The sequence below is a fragment of the Fusarium pseudograminearum genome, chromosome 1 (assembly GCF_000303195.2).
Source record: "Fusarium pseudograminearum CS3096 chromosome 1, whole genome shotgun sequence".
Taxonomy (NCBI): domain Eukaryota; kingdom Fungi; phylum Ascomycota; class Sordariomycetes; order Hypocreales; family Nectriaceae; genus Fusarium; species Fusarium pseudograminearum.
The window spans coordinates 9,029,600-9,048,401 of NC_031951.1; the positions used below are offsets into that span (position 1 = coordinate 9,029,600).

Sequence of the window (18,802 nt, forward strand, 5' to 3'; positions counted from 1 at the left end):
GTGTTGATTCTATGCCACAACAAATTGCAAAGTGCAAAGTTCCTCTTTACCTTAGTAGGTAGTTCAAATGTTGTGGAAAAAATTCACCGAAAAAGACCCGGCTAAAATCCAAACTGTCGTCTTGTTATCACCCAAGCACGATCCATTCCCGACTTACACCATTCAGCGACTTAAATCAACAACCCCTTGTTCACAAAGCGCCCCTTTTTTTTCTCTCCCTTTCATTTCCTGACTTCTTCGACATGTTTCTCGCTGTTGCGCCATCGGTCTATCAATCACCGAAATGTTTCGTGACACACGGTACTATGGGCCATGTTGATACCAAGCAAGCTCCTCGTAAAGGCAAGCCTTGGGCAGCAATCACGTCTCTAGATTTTATTCACAAGGTCAGGAGTTCCCGTTTGTGACAAGAACTGGGTGCGTACTTACAATGCCAGGTCGATCTGATCCTGCCTGTAGAAGTTCACGATGCAGTCAGTAAGCAACTTGCCAAGACTGATGAGTCTCCACGCTATTCAAGAGTAGTGATGTCTCTTGGGGATATCTTACAAGGTGACTTCTTTACGGAGTACATTAAAAAAGGTGCGCCTAATTGTTTATACTGCTAATGCTTGCTAACAGTTATGCTCGGTGGCAGGTGATATCATCATGCTTTCAGAGGGAAAAACGACTGTCGACACTCTATTCACTTTGCGTGAAGGTATGTATCGTGTAATACGTACTTGGCTAAGTACTGACCTCTTTTAGGTGTTCTTACAATGTACGTGGATAAAGAGACACATGAACGCGCAGGTATTCCAGGAAAACCCTATGGGTCGAAGGGTGGAAGAGGATCCAAACCTCGTTGGAGTAAGTACCAAGGGCGAGTCTCTTGAAGATTTACTGATCTAACGATCAAGCCATAACATATAACCTCAGAGATCCATCGATGCTCCGTGGAAAAAAGGGCTTCGATAGATTGATCTATGCATGCAAAAACGTCTTCAATCAACCTATGGCATGGCTATTTTGCGACAAGACGACCCAAAGTAGGTACATGAGGCCTGAATCTGGCTTGTTGCTGACTTTTTGAAGTTCTTAGTCCAGACCCGCTACAGCAGTTCTTCCCCACAGCCTTCACCTCGACACCCATCGTATCTCAAAATCTTGCTGTCGTCCAACCAATTCTCGACGTTGACCCAGAGATTCTTGCAGAGAATAACCGTGAAGCTCTGGAGTACTTTGCTACAGAGAGGTATGAGTGGCTCTCGCTCATTCGCTTGGCCAGTCCACGTGTAATACCTCAGGATAGTATTGACCCCTATCTATCACGGTATTGCGTCCCAGGCGACATTGTTAAAGAATCCACGGTCTGCAAGATAAGTTGGGAAGGTTTTTTGTCGGCACAGTGGCTTCATTGCCTGCTCGTAGATGTGTTGGCCGCTTGTCCTTCGGGGGCATGGTTTTCTCTCGGCGCTACATGCTTCTCCAAGGGTGTACCAGGAACAAGTGATGAACTCACAATTCTTAGACCACCCAGTGCATCTGGCAGGTATCTCATGTGGGAGATCAAGACATAGGATGCAGCGCCTAGTCCTGCTTCGATCGTACGTTGCGTTCATCGCCGACGCCACCCTCGCCCAGCACAGCGTCTTCAATCAACCTTCGTAGCTCGGCTTGGCCTTGGGGTGAATCGAAATCGTCGCGCTGGGCCAATTCCTCAATTCTCCTTCGAAACTCTTGGTCGATCTCCTCGGGAATATCCGCGGTCTCGTCCATCGTACCAACTGTAACTTTCATACCCTCTGGAGGCGGGGGGATAACTTCAGGCATGACAGCCGCTGCAGTCGAAGCCGGATCGTCGGCTTGCTTGGCTTCGATCTTCAATAGGTACTCCGCAACCACGGGAAAGTCACCTTCCGCTTCAATTTTCTCTCTAGCCGTCAATCCTTCCAGTCCTCGGTGACCGACGTCCGCACCAAGTTCTTCGACAAGGACTTGAGCAGCGTCCTGAGTTTCGACAACAAACAAGGCGGTCTCGTTGTCTTCATCTTTTAGGTCCACGTCCACATTAAACTCGCGAATAAGGGCTCGTAGGAGATCAAGATGGCTGTAACTGGCAGCAGCATGAACGAGGGAATAGCCGTGTTCATCTTGCGATGACGCCAGTTCTGGTCTCTCCCTCAGGAGGGGCAGCAGCGTGGGGTTGTTGTCGGCTGCAAGAAGGAACGGGTTTGGAGTTGTCATGGTGGATGGAAGGTGCAGTAGGTAGGTAGTCGGCGACCAGCAACAATGTTCGTATGATTCAATTCTTCAATTCTAGTACACTGGAAGTCGAGTTTCCTGGGTTGTTCAGATCTTTTGCATCAAAGCTGCAAAGAAAGTCGTTGTCGCTAGAATATTTGTGGCGGGGTATCTTCAGTGGAACCTCCAACTACACCCACCGTCATGTGTCTGACAAAACTCTGAATACTAACTGACCATGCCTTCAGCCGCGTATTCAGTGGATATAATGCGGTTACATATGCCCAAGGATATATTTCTATACCACAAATAAAACTCATTATATAATTATTAACCGTCTGTTGCGGATACTGAATCCTATGACACAGATTTAAAGTCGGCGTGACGCATGGCGCTTGTAAGCTCTCCAGGGTAAGGTGGCACTAATATGCCCTCCACAATGTTCCTGCCTGATATTCAATGATGACTCAGGAAACTCTCGTTTGCTCCTACAACTTTCTGGACTGAATGCTAACGCCCATCGACCTTCGTGTGACCATTTTCTGTCTCTGCGGTCTGACTCATTTCGAAAATATTGAGGCGGTGCACCTAGGCAGTTTTCTCGTTGTTCCTGGCCCGCACCAACCACCACAGCCAGGTGAGCAGCATCCACAGAATCACCCTGGGTACTTTATATAAAAGCTTCAGCGCATAATCTTTGGCATTCCCAAAAGATCGTTGATTAACCCCCAGCCTTGCTCAAGGTACCACTTTATGCTTGCATATCGCAATTCTCTTCGCTTTTGTCTCACATCAGTCAACAGGTCAATTACAGACCAGCATCTTTTCAAGCTTTCTTATCGAGGACAAAACACATGTCTGCGCCATACACGCCCCAGGACGTGCAAGCCGTGGCGGCTGTCGTGCGTGCTTTGGATAATGCTCGGAAAGACAAGAGAAAGAACGGGTTCTCGGTCAAAAAGACCAGTTTCGACGTCAAGGGATCGGCTGATGGCATTCAAGTCGAGTCGTGGCGCATGCAGGACTGGGACTACAAACGACCTAATCTGCCAACATACGCCCGTGGCCTCTTCACCACAAGGACACGAAGAAACGAACCGGAAATCGCTGTGAGAGGCTATGACAAGTTTTTCAACGTCGAGGAGGTCCCCGAGACCAAGTGGAAAAAAATATTCACACAGACACAAGGCCCTTACGAACTTACCCTCAAGGAGAACGGTTGTATCATTTTTATTGCTGGGCTGGAAGACGATACCCTGGTTGTTTGCAGCAAACATTCGACAGGAGACCGAGATGACATTCAGGTCAGTCACGCAAGTGCTGGAGAACAACGTCTGGAGCAGCAGCTGGCTGCTGTTGGAAAGACAAAGGCAGATCTTGCACGAGAACTTCGCAAGAGAAACGTTACTGCTGTTGCAGAGCTCTGTGATGACGAGTTCGAAGAGCACATTTTGGCATATGGTCCCGACAAAGCCGGCCTATATCTTCACGGCATGAACCTCAATTTGCCGCAATTTGCCACCTATCCAAGTCGGTATGTCCAGGAGTTTGCTGACGAGTGGGCCTTCCGAAAGACTGGGCTTATTGTAATGGACGATATCCACCAGGTCAAAAGCTTTCTCGAAGAAGTGGCTGAAACTGGGGCTCACGATGGACGAGATGTCGAGGGCTTTGTCATCCGCTGTAAAATGTCACAAGATCCAGCCACGCAGCCCTTTCAGGATTGGTTCTTCAAGTACAAGTTCGAGGAGCCATACCTGATGTACCGCCAGTGGAGAGAGTGCACTAAAGCCCTGATTGCTGGCAAGCAGCCAAAGTTTAAGAAACACACCAAAATTACGGAAGAGTATCTTCTTTATGCTCGAAGACGACTTGTCGCAGACCCGAAGCTAGGGAAAGAGTACAATAGCAACCACGGCATTATCGCTCTTCGCAACGACTTCTTGACTTTTAAAAATCTAAAGGGAGCAGATGCGGCCAATCTAGGCGACTTGGACTGTCCAGCCATGACAGAGGTTACTCGGGATGTGATCTTGTGTCCTATCGCCACCATCGGTTGTGGCAAGACGACAATCGCGATGGGGCTCTCACACCTGTTTGGCTGGGGTCATGTTCAGAATGACAATATCTCTGGCAAGGGCCGCCCTCCGCGGTTTACCAAGATGGTATTGGATGAGCTGAAAGACCATTCTGCCGTGGTTGCAGACCGAAACAATGCGCAAAGACACGAGCGAAAACAGATTATTACGGATGTCAAGCTTCAGCACTCTACTGCTAAACTTGTATGCTTGAACTTCAAACATGACGAAGAAGCGATTGATGAGATCCGAAGAATTACACAAGAACGAATTGTTACGCGTGGGGACAACCACCAGACGATTCATGCAGCAAGCGATAAAGATAAATTTATTGGTGTGATGGAAGGTTTCATCAACCGATTTGAACCTTGCAACCCTCATGGGCGACCTGACGACGGCTTCGATGCGTTTATAGACCTTGACCCCACAGCTGGTAGTCGACAAAATCTCGAGGTTGTTGTAACGCAGTTGCACAAGCTGTTCCCTAATCTTGTGGGGGAGATTCCATCTTCAGGGGCACTTGATGCTGCCATTGATTATGCTCTCGGATACAAGCCAGAATTCAGGCATGATATACCTGATCGGGGTAAGAAGAACAGTCAGCAGCAACAACAACAACAAGTGAAGACGCCAAAACCAAGGAAGATGGAGTACATGTCCGTCAGCATCCCCACCCAAGATGTCAACAGCGCTCTTGATAAAGCCTTCAGAAACATCCCGGCATCAACCTCTCGATTGTATACACAACTCAAGCAGACAAGACGTGTGCAGTCAAAATTCCATGTCACCCTGCTTCACAAGGCTGCTAGCGTCAACCATCCCGAGCTTTGGGAACAGTACACCGCTCTACATAAGGAGGTAGAAGCTGCTGGTAACCCTGAAGGAAAGGTCGGCGAATGCGATGTAATGCTTGAAAGGGTGAGATATTTGGTGGCCTTAATTCGATTAATTTGATGTCGCTAACTCATTGCAGGTTGTGTTCGACGATCGGATCATGGCCATTGTTGTTCGTCTGGCAGATCAGGATGACCGGTGGCAGTGTGTGAACCGTGTCGCGCACATCACAGTCGGAACTCGAGACAATACGGTGAAGCCTAAAGAGAGCAATGATCTCCTAGCCAGGTGGTTGGAAGTGGGCAGCTCCCCCGAAACCAACATTGGCGAGGTTGTGTTTGCGGGGAAGCCGACTGTGAAGGGAACAGTGATGCCTGTTCTGAGCCGATTTTGAAAAGGAATGTTGTGGTATGGTTTCCTCAAACACGCGGTGATATTTCCAAGGGTATCAGTGCTTGCCCGCTCAAACGTAAGACGCCTGGGTAGTTATGAGGGTGCTCTTCGAATGCCAAAATAGCACAAAGACAGAAGAAAATACATTCCATTTCCTCATAGTCACGACCCGATCCGAAGTTTTTTCCTTCGTTTACCAACATTGGGACCACCAAAAGTCTTGATTGAGTACAAGTGCATCTAGTGATACAAGGTGGAATGTGCCCATCAGCTAGGAAGGGGTATTGCGGGAAGAGACTCGGTGTGTAAAACCAAACCAATGCGGATATGACTACGGTGCTAAAGCTATTGTTCATTCATCATCAAGAAACCGACTGGCTAATGCACCGAAGAAGGGCACCTCAAACCTTGAGAGATATTAACAATCAAGTCTAAGCACAACGAAGACGTACTACATACCTGTCGAGTATTTCGGCATCTTTATAGGCCCTCAGTGTAAGAACTGCAATTAGGGCAACGTCGCAAAGGAAGAAAAACCAGCTAAGGAATGTTGACCATGAAAAAAGGAGATGAAAGACCATGATTGCTGTGAAAAGCAATGATGATTGCCATGCATGAAACCTGGTCAATGTGTTAAAACGATTCGCACGCAGATGTATGACCAGTCTCAGATACAGCCATGGGGGGCCAGCCATACCTCACATAGTCACTATTTCTCTCCAGGATAAGAAGTATAATCGCTCCCAGAGGTGGGAATGCGACATATGCTAGACATGCCTCATAATCTAACCGCATGCCAAGACTTGTATCGAACTCGCTAACTTCGGCAGCAGGAAACCCACCAGGCATTGTACTCGACGCCCCAAAAGCTCGACTGTCAGGACTTATCGCCGCCCAACCAGTTGACTGGCCATCAAAACCGCCCCATCCTCGCTGAGGTTGTGGATGCTGGAGCGGGGGAGGAGAAGCGACAGGAGAGAATGATCGTCGAGCATCGTATGAAGGTCGCGGCGAGGTATAGTCAGGCGAAGTTACCCGTGAGTGTTCCGGCGGAGAGGATTGATAAGGAGCGAAGTCCATGATTCAAGTGTTGGTCTTGAGAGGGTTGCGATGGTTCAGAAAGCTTCAACGATTATCATGGCTAGATGATCGATTCTAAATGCGCCACCGATCCGCAAGCCCGAAGAAATGTGTTGTAATAGTGGATGTTGCACAGCGTGTTGAAGCACTTTGACGTCGTTCAGTTTGACTATTAGTGTAGTGATGGGACCTCGACTATTTGTTGTACAGGTAGAGCGGGTCTTGTGTAGTTGAAAGGCAAGATAAAGTCAACGGAGCTGGTTAGAGGCGGGGTGTGACAGCAGGTTAAGGTTTAAGGTCAGGGTTGCTTGAGCTTCCTTAGTGCTGCCTGCGTAGAAATGTGCCTGCGTTTGTAATAGCTCCAGCCACACGATTCAGCCACATTTTGTCTGGCAACTTTCAAAACAACAACTGTATAATTATTCGAGTATAAAAACAAACAAAGATCTTGGGTGAAATGATAATCTAGGGGACACTTCACTTCAAGTGATGAACCGAATGCTTGCTTACCTGAGGAAGTTATCTTTGTTTACGTTTGATACCAAGTCGTCAAAATCCTGACCCATTGGCGCCTGCAGAAATAAAAGGGAAGGAAAGTCTCCCCTGCCATGGAAAGATCAACAATACAACGTCTCGTGGCCGATGATGACTGTTTCCCCAATATGATCATGTCGAAGTCTTTGAATGATCCAATATGCTGTTCGTACATCTACACATACACAACCTTTGTTAGGTCTTTTGTTTGTACATCATTGTTGTCAATACCCAACCCTCGTTTTATTCTCCATTCTTTTGGTCGCCCTTGGCCTCGTCTTCCAGTTGACCTTTTCGGCCCTCCAGGGCTAACCACAAGCTTCGACTTCCACCCTCAAGTGTGTTGGTGATACCCAGGCCTGCGCCTTGGAGCATGGCCACCAATTGGGCACGCAATCCGTCCAAACCACCCTCGATACCGCCAACCCAGTTGATGCCAGACTGATCAAAGATCTTGCCTTCCACACGGCCACCAACGAGAAGCAGCTTCGCAAGACCGCTTTGACAAGTGGGGTCATGATAACCAGGGTTCTTCTTCCTAGAAGGAGCAGGGAATTTACCCGGAACAGGTGCCAGAACACTCAAGGCTGCAGAAATGTGAGCTGGAGATACGGCGGGAAGAACTAGAGCAGCCAAAGGGCCAACCATCACTGGCTCAATCTGAGCATAGTTGGAGTCTTCAGGTACTTCCGCGTTCTTGATAGCATCATAAGCAGCTGCGGACAAATCGTGGACAATAGGGCCTCGTGCTGTTCGCGTCGTCTTATCCGATGCAGCGGCAGCCTCAGGGTCGTAGAATTCAACGAGTTTAAGGGCTACGCGTAGCATGTTGGTCCGCACCACCTGCAATTGAACTAATGGGGTAATATCGAGAGGTTCTTTTCCGGGAACTGAACTCGGCTGAGGTACTGAAGAGAGAGCCTTCTTTAATTCTCGTCGCACTGCTGCCCACTCAACGGCTGTCAAGTTACTGTGTTGAAAGAACAAGATCAGGGGTGTCGTTCGGAGTAGTGAGGTGTATGTTCGGATCAACTGGCTCTTTCTCGTCTCGACAGGACGAGCGCTTGGGGGTTTGGTCGCAGGGGCCTGGTCAATTGGCTTTCGGATGTCGTTCACAGCAGCAGAGCAATTGGGCGATGTTGAAATGCTACGAAATGCTTTGTTCCATGTCGTATGAGTAAGTTGAGATTCCCTGCGCAATTGGCGAAGGCAAGGCGATGCAGCCCGTGATATTCGGGAAGCCATTACTCCTGACTATAATATTTAGAAGTTAGTAGTAGTTACTGAAACCTGGGATCCAATACCGTGCGTACATGAATGTTTTTTTTGCTGGCTATGCCCATATCGAAAATTCCACCCACGTTCGTACCTAGCCTGATCACAATTGCAGGACTCAAGATACAGGTCCGTGCGTCGGATCAACACACACCCGACCCCCGATACTACAGGGTACAAGGCCACTGAAGCCAATACCGATGTGTTACTGTTGGTGGACTAGTCAACTAGGAGGCTGATTACGCGCGACCTGACTGCCTACCCACCTTACGGCTTCATCTTTTGATGTTGTTAAAGCACAGATAGCTTTCACCTCTTCCAATCTACTACCCACAGTACGATATTAAAATTCCAGTACGGCAACACAACCTCTACTCGACTTGATACTACGTAACCAACCTGCGTATTAATTAATTAACGTCATCTTCCATCATGTCGACTCTCGAGGAGCTCGATGACCTCGACCGCCGAGACAAGGAGGACAAGAAGAGAGATGGCGACGAAAAGAACCAGAAGAAGCCTACCGATGGCGACGCCGACATGAAAGATGCCGAAGAAGAGGATGATGATATTCTTGATGAGGAGATCCTCGGGCTTAGCACACAAGACATTCAGACTCGCAAGCGTCTGCTCGAGAACGACTCTCGAATCATGAAGAGCGAGCTCTCTCGGTTATCGCATGAGAAGGCTGCCATGGGCGAAAAGATAAAGGAAAACCTGGACAAGATCGCCAACAATAGGTGAGCCTTCCCGAGACAATCAATTCTCGACGTCGTTGCTAATCGTAGTCTGTAGACAGCTCCCATACCTCGTTGGTAACGTTGTTGAGCTGCTCGATCTCGATCCAACTGCCGAATCGTCAGAGGAGGGCGCCAACATTGATTTGGACGCGACCCGAGTTGGAAAGTCTGCCGTTATCAAGACATCGACCCGCCAAACAATCTTCCTCCCTTTGATTGGTCTCGTGGACGCCGACACGCTGAAGCCTGGTGACCTTATTGGAGTGAACAAGGATTCCTATCTCATTCTCGACACACTCCCCGCCGAATACGATAGCCGTGTCAAGGCTATGGAAGTTGACGAGAAGCCCACAGAACAATACACTGATGTCGGTGGACTCGACAAGCAGATTGAAGAGTTGGTGGAGGCTATTGTATGGCCGATGAAGGAAGCCGAAAGGTTTAAGAAGATTGGTATCAAAGCTCCCAAAGGTAGGGCTCATTGGTATGGTGCATAAACACGGTCACACGGCTAACCTATCTAGGTGCACTCATGTATGGCCCACCTGGTACTGGCAAAACGCTGCTAGCACGAGCCTGTGCAGCACAAACAGACGCTACGTTTTTGAAGCTGGCAGGACCTCAACTGGTTCAAATGTTTATTGGTGATGGTGCCAAGCTTGTCCGGGATTGCTTTGCACTGGCCAAGGAGAAGGCTCCTGCTATCATCTTTATTGATGAGTTGGATGCCGTTGGCACCAAACGTTTCGACAGCGAGAAGAGCGGTGATCGAGAGGTACAGCGAACCATGCTGGAGCTACTAAACCAGCTTGACGGTTTTGCATCAGATGACCGGATCAAGGTGCTGGCTGCGACAAACCGCGTGGATGTTCTCGATCCTGCTTTGCTCCGTTCTGGTCGACTCGACCGCAAGATTGAATTTCCTCTGCCTAACGAGGAGGCTCGGGCTCAGATCTTGAAGATTCATTCCCGCAAAATGAGAGTTGACCCTGGGGTTAACTGGGGTGAATTAGCACGAAGCACGGACGAGTTCGGAGGCGCAATGTTGAAGGCTGTGTGCGTAGAGGCTGGTATGATTGCTTTGCGATCTGGAAAGAACAAGATCGGCCACGAGCATTATGTCGATGCCATTGCCGAGGTGCAGGCCAAGAAGAAGGACGTAAGTATTGAAGCTCTCGATGTGTTTTGCAAAGGCAGCTTGCTAACAAAGTCAAACAGACTGTCAACTTCTACGCTTAGTTGTGGTCGTGGTAGATATCACGATTTGGGTTACGGGTTATACAAGCCTGGGCGCTGGGGTTTAGATGTGACGGGGAGATTCATAGATCAATGTAACATTATCTCGGCACAAGCCCGCCTCCGTTTCCCTCCAGTACTGCTTATACCCTTTGGCAAGCCAGCCATTGGACATTGACATATATCACATCTGTAGAGAGTCCAAATAAAGGGATTCGGTAAGAAATTCACTTTTGTTAGAAATATTGCTTCGATATTCTGAGGCCCTGACAGTCAACAGCTTGCACAGCCGGCAAGCCGACATGCCAAAGCAATACGGCGGAGCTTTTGTTCCATCGGTGAATCGAGATCTTCCTCCAGCTGCCATTTGAATCCAGTCGAAATTAAGCATGTGCTTCAGTTGGTAGGGGAATATCTGGCAGCGGAACGTGCCGATTGGCAGTCGTCCCCTTAGTCATGTCGCATCAAACCGATTTGGGGCAGGAGCTTGTGCGGGGCCATACCTAGAAAATACGTCATGGTGGCGCCCGTGGAGGGGGGACTCATTCAAGGCTTGTTTGCGTAAATCTCATCGAAATGATGAACGATGTGTGATGATGATGATGATGCTGATAGTGACGCCGATGCCCCTTAGCCAACGGGGGAGCAAGTATTGTGATACAAAGCGCCGTGGAACCGCTCCGCGCTCCTGCCTCTGTTTTCCAAGCTTTATTGAGCTCTTGCGTAAGTATCCAGTACTCGTTTGTGCCTCCAGCTATAGCCTGAGTTACCTGACTGCTTGCCTGTCTGCCTGCCCGCCTGTACAAACGGCCAGATTCCAGCCACCCACGACGACCGCACAGTGACGTGATAGATTTCCCTTTTGGTGGCTTGCCCTCTTGCCCTCTGAGCTGCCTTTTCCCATCTTCACCGCGTCGAAGCTTCACAACTGCTTTCTTTCCCCTCCTTCATACTCAAACCAGCTTCATCAGTCGAGGTGATTGATTTCTATTGTGATACCCCCTCCTAATCTATCTTGTTTCTTCCATCACCTATCGACTTGTCTTGTAAGGCGACACCTCATCTGAAGCCGAAATGAGATTTGTGAACGCCATCCTGGCCGCTGTGGCCATCAACAGTGTTGCTGCCAGCACGTGGTTCCCTGGATCGAAGCCAGGTAAGCTTGAGTCTCATCTTCCATAAAGCGTTGCGCCCTAACGCTAGACAGTATACAACAAGTGGCACGAAACGGAGATGGAACGTTGGCTTTCTGATCATGATGTTCCTTACCCCACCCCGGCCGACCGCAAGGATCTCGAGTCCTTGATTGAGAAGAACTGGGATGCCTACGTTGTATCACCCTACAATAGTTGGGACACCAACCAGCTGAGTGCTTACTTGCAGTCCAAGGGCAAAGAGACCAAGAACGAAGCTGCTGCTTCCAAGGACAGCATGCTGTCACAGGTCAAGGCCAACTGGTATGAGACTGAGAACAATGCCCATTCCGCCTGGCTCAACGTCAAGGACTGGATCCTCGACACTTGGACCGAAAGTCAGCTCAAGGCGTTTGCCGACAAGCATGGAATTCCTGGTAAGTGCAGTTGACGTGCAGCTCATATTATCTATTTGCTTAATACTTACTTTGCATGATGTAGCTCCCCAGCCTCGCCAGCGCGACACTCTTCTCCAGAAGGCTCGCTCTAGCTACGAGGCTATTGCCAAGAAGGCTAACCAGGCTTCATCCTATCCTGGCAACTGGCTCTACGAGACATGGTCTGAATCTGATCTGAAGGAGTGGCTTGACACCCACGGCTTCCCTGCTCCCCAGCCCATGACCCGTGATAAGCTCATCGCATCCGTTCGACGCAACTCTCGCCTTGCGTACCTCAAGGCTCAGGATCAAGCCGCCAGCGCCACCGCGAGCGCTCAGGGCGCCTATGCTACCCTCACCGACATGATTATTGACGCCTGGAGTGAGTCGCAGCTCAAGGAGTTCTGTGACAAGAACGGGATTGCTGTTCCCCAAGGAACAAAGGCCAACGAGCTCCGTGCTCTCGTCCGCAAGAACCGAGCTGATATCCTTGGTGACAACCTTTCTGCAAGTGCTGCCTCTGCCTTCGGTGCTGCTACCTCCAACGCCCAGAACCAGTACGCAAAGGCCTCCGACAGTGCATCACTTGCTGCACAGGACGCTTTTAACCAAGCTCTGGGCACTTGGTCTGACACCCGTCTCAAGTCTTATCTAGACGCCCGCGGCGTTCCGGTTCCCCAAGGCTCTAAGAAGAACGAGCTTGAAGCACTTGTCCGCAAGAACGCTCATGTCGCTGCCCATGGCGGAAACGCGTGGACATTCGATGACTTTAGCTACGATAACTTGAGGAAGTATCTTGAGCGCAACGGAGATGCCGCTGCCAAACAGATTGCCGAGAAGAAGGACGCCACCCGTGATGAACTCTACGACGCAGCTCAGTCCGCTTATTCTTCAGCCTCTTCTGCAGGCGGATCAACCTGGGCCTCTGCCACCAGTTATCTCACTTCCGCTACCAATTCTGCTAAGCAGTCCGCCTTCGATGAGTGGACCGAGGCTGACCTCAAGGCTTATCTGGACAGCTATGGCGTACCAGTCCCACAGGGATCTAAGCTTGAGGAATTAAAGGCTCAGGCTCGAAAGCAAGCCACCTACTTCAAGTACGGCACCAGCTCACCATCGGGAACACTCTTCGCTAAGCTCGGAGACACTGCTCGTGATACCTATAACTGGGTCGCAAGCCAGCTCCAGCTTGGTGGCCAGGCCGCCAAGGAGAAGGCTGCCGAGGTAGAGGCTGAGGCCAAGGCTAAGGTTCGAGAGGAACTTTAAGGGTCATGCATAGGAGTCGTCAGACAACTGTGGTGACTGTTGAACACTTACTGCCTCAGTTAATCAAGGGAACATTCGCTTGGCAGCTAGCCATCCGAGTACAAGGGTGGGAAGGCATGGTCGTGGGAGGTGACACTTCTGCCATAAAATAGCGCAATTCCTGACACTTCGAGTCGTTTGTTTGTAGCAAGTAGTTGTGTATTACGAATCCTACTCTATTAATTGAATTGTATTTACATTCTAAGATCATCATTTGCCAAACTTGACTTTGTCGTGGCTGATAGGTTCTGTTATAGTTGAGCCATGTTACGGTTGCTTTCAACCAAAGGCCAGACAATAACGGCATCGGACTTATAGGTTTGTGGCAGAACTGTTGATTAAATGCTGGAACTGATATATTATTTTGTGTCCTAACGCCATCGCTGGAAGAAAGTCTACCGCGACCATAGCTCAACATTTCTATAAGAAGGAGCCTCTGTTGAGACATACAATTATGTCCACAGCCTGCATGTTCCATCGGCACCAGCGCTGAGACACCACGGGTGTTTGGGGTGCCAATCCACGTCCAGAACACCTAATTTGCTGATAACCTTGTGGCCTCGGAGCATCTTAACAGGCACAATTGTAGCGTTTTCCATGAGGTCGCTGACAACCTTGCCGTGGAAAATCTGCAGTGTGCCATCATCACTGGCATCAGCAAAGAGAGGAAGAGTGCGGTGGAATTTAACGGCTCGGATAGCCTCGGGATGAAATCGCATAGTCTTATAAGGACGAGCAGATAGGTCGAGATCATGCCACAAGAGCCTTCGATCATAAGATCCAACAATAAGATTATCTCCGCCAGGGTGCACATCGAAAGAGGAGATCCATCGGGCACCGGGTTGGACAACCTTGACAAGTTCTTCACGCTGGAGATCGTAGCATCGGATCATGCGCTGCGTGGCAACGAAGAAGAGTGGCCTTGACGGATGGAACTGGGCTGTCTGTGCAAGACCAGGAAGTTTTCTGAAGGGCAGTTGACTCAGGTGCTTGGAGATAGCATGGATGGCGACTGAGCTTCGTTGTCCAGTTGGAGAAACCGTGCAGATATATTCACCTCGTTTGTGCCAATTGATAACCTTGATCGCCGACCTAACAGTGGCCATTAGGAGCACTCCAGCAGCCTCCAATTTGGCGCCAGGTCGGGACCACTTGGCTGGGGGCTCTTTCTTTATGCCGTTGATTGCACTAGACTGCGCACCGTTGGTAGCGTAACCGAAACCAACGTCAAGGACTTCGCGACTCGCCTTCTCCACAGCGTCGCTAGCAACAGATGGAATCATGAAGAACAGATCTTCTCCAGCAGCGGCTGCCAATATGAAGGTCTCCTTGTTAGGGCGCCATCGCACCATGTTGACGGGCTCCTCGCTATTGAGCTTGGCCATCCATTCCTGATGACCATTCAGGGCCCATACGCGAACAGTGCCATCATCGCCGCCAGAGGCCACAAATTCCCCGTCAGGGCTGAATGCCACAGAACGAACCCGCCCATCGTGTCCGCGGAAGATCGTCTGGTTAAGGGTAGGGAATGGCTTGAGGTCCTCCGGGCGAGGGAGCTTCGGCAGAAGAGAGTTAGGATCGACATTGAGCCTGTTCTTCCTAATTCGTGGTGCAAGATAGAGATCCAAGCAGCGATCGAAACGCTCCTTGACAAACTCGCCGTAACCGGGAACTTTGCGCAGCGAGTCGAACTTGGCTGGCAGGTACTCCTTTTCTCGCTCTTCGGGATCTTGATTCTTCCAGGCTTCCTTCTCCTCTTCAGTGGGCAAGTATTCGGGTGGAGGGTTGTAACTGAGGTCGTATCCGGGAGGAGCGAGTTTGGGGGCTGGGATGTTCATGACATGGGGATCCTGAGGCTCTTCGTTTGCCCACACATCATAGTACGACTCCTCCTTCTCTTCGTCCTCTCTTTGGCGCTCCTCCGGGGGCTTGTATGGCAGAATGCGCCCTTCCTTGATAGCTCGAACCAGCTTGGCCACTCGCTTGGCCTCATGCTTGGAGGGAACAAATCGTCGTTTCGGCTCTGGCGCAGCGCTGAGGGGCATCTTCTCCTCAATACTTGTGAAATATGGGACCATGTCCTAAGCAAGTTAGTAACGAAAACCGTCAGATTAGAGTAGGAGGAAAGCCATACAGGATAGGGATCATATCCCTCATTTGGGACCTCGTTCATCTGCAGTCGCTTGAGAAGCTCGAGTTGATCCTGGGTAAGGTCAAGCGGCTTTCCAGTTTCAGGATCTGTCAGGCCAGTCCAGCCCTTGGGGATCTCAATGCTGTCGAGGAGGGCATCTAGCGCCTCCCCAGTAGCCGGGCGCATAATCTTTTTGCCATTGATATCATAGCCAATATGGGGGTACGAATCATAAAACGAAAGAGGAATGTCTCCGATCGTGTTCACGGGACCTTGGGCGTCAGAGTCATCACTGTCATAGACAGGATCAACCTCTGCGTATTCGTAGCGCTCGCCTCCATTGGCATCCTTTACAACGCGATAGTTCAGTTCCGAGTTATCGGCGTCGAGGGTAGGAGGCGCTCCGAAGCTGTCGCCGGCGTCGGAAGAAGCGTCCTCGCTATATGCGCCGTCGTCGTCGTCGTCGTCGTCGTCGTCTTCCTCAGCGTCTTGGTCGTGCTCATCTAGATCATTCTCGGAAGAGTTGTCGTCTAATTCACCTTGAACGTCGCTTTCTTCGAAGTCTGAATCGTCCTCGCTCTGGGACAAGATACCATCGAGTTCCACGCCAGCGAGTTCATCATCGACAGGAGCAGGCTCCGCGAGAACCTTTCGCTTACGAGAAGGCAATGTTGTTGGTGCCATTGAATATTATGCCGATGATGATCAAACAAAATTTGACAGAGGCAAGTCCGTACTAACACTTGACAGGTAGAGTTGACTTTTTTTTTTTTTGCGACAGATAAGATAAGAGAGACTGCTTGGCAAGTGGATATAATTGAAGTGGGTCTTATACGTGTAGAGGTCAAACACGATGAAAGACATTGTCAAGTACTATTGCACATATCTAGACATGTATCATCGACAACCCACCAGTTTTGACTTAGAGTAAGTTATGTTTTCAAATTCATTTCATTTACGGAAATATACGAATCACAAGAAACAGCTGCGAATCATCTCAATAGGTAGCCTGTGCCTACTATACTACGGTTTCTATGTCTTGCCTCACTGACACATTACAATCAGTATCCAAAACAGAAGCTATATCGGCCAGTGATCGAAGAATGACTGGGATTGAGAAACTCGATAATGGATAAATTTCAATGGCATAATTTTGACCTATTATGTGCGCTCCGGAAAGATCGATAAACACTGGAATCGCCAAGAACCCTGTTGCAGGCATTCATTCATATTCAGTCTTGGATGTTGGTTATTGGTTGTTGGTGGACAGTCACATATCCACCAACAACCAAGTGGCTTGCGAGTCATTCCTGTCTTTTATCAAGCAGAAAATTCAAACTCGGTAAATCAATCGAAGGCCTCCAGGTCTGGGCAAGCTAACTGACATGAGTCGGTATTTTGGTATTTCCCAGGTTGTGTTAGAAGAAGACGAAGAAGTGGGCTGCTAAGCTGGTCTCACGGTGCCTTTGTATTATGCGAGAATAAGGTTGCTTTTATGCCCTACTTTCTATGGTTCTTGATGCAGAGAAGCTAAAGGTAATATTGTCTCTAAAGTTCTACCAACCACCAAATATCGAAGGCCCTCAAGCCCTGACTAGCCTGCGTCTATTAAGCTGGGCTTACTTGGCATAATACAGTCACACTGTCAGAGACAGCCGGATCGGTCCTCTTGTTGTGGTACATCGTGCCAGGTTCTAAGGACAATGGAATTCATTCCGCCCGCCGTGGCTTGAAGTTTCTGCTGAGTTGGTTCTGACGTTAGTATGTACTGTTATTTCCATAGCGGACCGCTCATCTCGGGCATAACGGGGAGCAAACAACTGACCCTGCAGCCCGGTTTCGGGTTTGTGGCTTGGGCATGTTAGCTGATCAGACACATTTACCTTGGCGTTTCTCCATGAGTAGGTATTAGTCTTTAGACAAGAGTCAGGTCGATATCCTTACAAGGCTAAACATAGCTTGTCATTAGTGGAACAGCTCGCCTAACCCTCCCCTTTCAAGATCAGAGCCACCAAAAAGGGGAAGATGGACTGATGGCAAATTCTAGACCAATGCCAAGAAACCGACAGGTTAGTCTGGCTGTCTGTTCCTGCATTGGCTCTCCTTAATGAGTTACTTGGCAGACTTGGTTGGACTATGCGGCTGATCCTGTTTGGCCTAGTCATGGAATTCGGAGATAGCAATGCTCGACAGATTTTGCAGTAAGGTCTTCATAGTTCCCGACCATTCCATCTGTAAGCCATTCAACGGAGGGTCTGGACATCAACAAGCGCTTGGATTGTAATCTTGGCGATGATTCTCGACTCGTCTTATGGTAGAAGTATCTTTGATCTACGAGGATCCCCTCCCCCGACTGTCTGTTAATATAAAATGCATTGTAGTCCCATAAGTGTTTTGCTATTCATACATGCACTTATATCAAGCCTGTTCAGCATGGCCTCTACATCTCCCTTCTTTTTGTCGTTGATATTGGCATTGCTCCTTACATTAGTCACTGCTGTGGCTCCCATTGTCGATGTGTCCTATAGCAGATATCAGGGAAAGGACAACGGGAACGGAGTCACAAGCTGGCTCGGTATGAGATATGCGGCGCCTCCTATCGGTGATCTGAGGTTTATGCCTCCTCAAGATCCCATAAGGTCGCGTCAAGTCAAAGATGCAAGAAAGGTTAGCTGACTCATTGTTGGCGGAAGTGAAGAGTTCACTGACATATCGCAGTTCAGGCTCAAGTGTGTCGGCTTGCAAGCAAGGCCGAGTTTGATCGGTAAATCGCAATCAGAAGATTGCCTATTCATCAATGTCTTTGCACCTACAGATGCTGCCAGAATGGCCAGGCTTCCGGTCTATGTCTTTATTCAGGGAGGCGGCTTCAACGGCAACTCAAAACCTCATGTCGATGGTACTGGGCTCATACAAGCATCTGGCATGAAAATGATCGTTGTGACACTCAACTATCGAGTGTCAGTCTTCGGCTTCTTGTCTTATGGCGATAAGGTGCAACCCAACATCGGCCTTCTTGACCAAAGAAAGGCATTGCAGTGGGTTCAAAAATATATCTCCAGGTTCGGAGGTAACCCAAAACACGTCGTCCTAGGCGGGAACTCATCTGGCGCCGCCAGTGTAGCCTTCCATCTTACCTTGTATGGAGGCAGAAACGACAGACTATTCCATGCCGCTTCGGCGGAGTCCATCTCGTCTTCGCCTATTATTACTATAATAACTTATTATATTAATAGAGCTATAATATAATAATAAGAGTAAAAAGGATATTATAATACCTTTAAGAGCTCTATAAATAATTAAGAATAATTAATAAAACTACTTAAAATTAAAAATATAAATTAAAAGTATATAGCTTATAGTATTAATAGACTATATAGTTAATATTAATATAATTAACTTT

General features: G+C 48.9%; 9 protein-coding genes across 9 annotated transcripts, besides 4 other annotated features; 5 read left to right on the forward strand and 4 right to left on the reverse strand.

Annotated features, from left to right (window-relative positions):
- Window positions 1-648: 648 nt before the first annotated feature.
- On the forward strand, window positions 649-1,339 carry FPSE_10774 (uncharacterized protein; the record flags this gene model as incomplete). Its single annotated transcript, XM_009263891.1, has 6 exons — window positions 649-700; window positions 748-760; window positions 793-849; window positions 919-1,028; window positions 1,075-1,234; window positions 1,327-1,339. The coding sequence occupies 6 exons, from the start codon at window positions 649-651 to the stop codon at window positions 1,337-1,339; spliced, it is 405 nt and encodes a 134-aa protein (XP_009262166.1).
- Window positions 1,340-1,569: 230 nt separating this feature from the next.
- On the reverse strand, window positions 1,570-2,226 carry FPSE_10773 (uncharacterized protein; the record flags this gene model as incomplete). Its single annotated transcript, XM_009263890.1, has 1 exon — window positions 1,570-2,226. The coding sequence occupies one exon, from the start codon at window positions 2,224-2,226 to the stop codon at window positions 1,570-1,572; it is 657 nt and encodes a 218-aa protein (XP_009262165.1).
- Window positions 2,227-3,077: 851 nt separating this feature from the next.
- On the forward strand, window positions 3,078-5,529 carry FPSE_10772 (uncharacterized protein; the record flags this gene model as incomplete). Its single annotated transcript, XM_009263889.1, has 2 exons — window positions 3,078-5,219; window positions 5,275-5,529. The coding sequence occupies 2 exons, from the start codon at window positions 3,078-3,080 to the stop codon at window positions 5,527-5,529; spliced, it is 2,397 nt and encodes a 798-aa protein (XP_009262164.1).
- Window positions 5,530-5,880: 351 nt separating this feature from the next.
- Window positions 5,881-6,608, reverse strand: FPSE_10771 (uncharacterized protein; the record flags this gene model as incomplete). Its single annotated transcript, XM_009263888.1, has 3 exons — window positions 5,881-5,935; window positions 5,988-6,149; window positions 6,226-6,608. 3 exons carry the CDS (start codon window positions 6,606-6,608, stop codon window positions 5,881-5,883), a joined length of 600 nt encoding a protein of 199 aa, XP_009262163.1.
- A 777-nt stretch (window positions 6,609-7,385) lies between these two features.
- FPSE_10770 (uncharacterized protein) lies at window positions 7,386-8,387 on the reverse strand (the record flags this gene model as incomplete). Its single annotated transcript, XM_009263887.1, has 1 exon — window positions 7,386-8,387. The coding sequence occupies one exon, from the start codon at window positions 8,385-8,387 to the stop codon at window positions 7,386-7,388; it is 1,002 nt and encodes a 333-aa protein (XP_009262162.1).
- A 462-nt stretch (window positions 8,388-8,849) lies between these two features.
- FPSE_10769 (uncharacterized protein) lies at window positions 8,850-10,396 on the forward strand (the record flags this gene model as incomplete). The annotated part of the gene is made up of 4 exons (XM_009263886.1): window positions 8,850-9,157; window positions 9,213-9,628; window positions 9,682-10,316; window positions 10,376-10,396. The coding sequence occupies 4 exons, from the start codon at window positions 8,850-8,852 to the stop codon at window positions 10,394-10,396; spliced, it is 1,380 nt and encodes a 459-aa protein (XP_009262161.1).
- A 573-nt stretch (window positions 10,397-10,969) lies between these two features.
- Window positions 10,970-11,019: a microsatellite.
- Window positions 11,020-11,162: 143 nt separating this feature from the next.
- Window positions 11,163-11,194: a microsatellite.
- A 273-nt stretch (window positions 11,195-11,467) lies between these two features.
- Window positions 11,468-13,229, forward strand: FPSE_10768 (uncharacterized protein; the record flags this gene model as incomplete). Its single annotated transcript, XM_009263885.1, has 3 exons — window positions 11,468-11,549; window positions 11,601-11,963; window positions 12,028-13,229. 3 exons carry the CDS (start codon window positions 11,468-11,470, stop codon window positions 13,227-13,229), a joined length of 1,647 nt encoding a protein of 548 aa, XP_009262160.1.
- Window positions 13,230-13,720: 491 nt separating this feature from the next.
- On the reverse strand, window positions 13,721-16,083 carry FPSE_10767 (uncharacterized protein; the record flags this gene model as incomplete). The annotated part of the gene is made up of 2 exons (XM_009263884.1): window positions 13,721-15,349; window positions 15,403-16,083. 2 exons carry the CDS (start codon window positions 16,081-16,083, stop codon window positions 13,721-13,723), a joined length of 2,310 nt encoding a protein of 769 aa, XP_009262159.1.
- Window positions 15,846-15,876: a microsatellite.
- A 1,749-nt stretch (window positions 16,084-17,832) lies between the features above and the next one.
- FPSE_10766 (uncharacterized protein) lies at window positions 17,833-18,643 on the forward strand (the record flags this gene model as incomplete). Its single annotated transcript, XM_009263883.1, has 3 exons — window positions 17,833-18,066; window positions 18,118-18,469; window positions 18,636-18,643. The coding sequence occupies 3 exons, from the start codon at window positions 17,833-17,835 to the stop codon at window positions 18,641-18,643; spliced, it is 594 nt and encodes a 197-aa protein (XP_009262158.1).
- Window positions 18,644-18,689: 46 nt separating this feature from the next.
- Window positions 18,690-18,798: a repeat region.
- Between the last annotated feature and the right edge of the window lie 4 nt (window positions 18,799-18,802).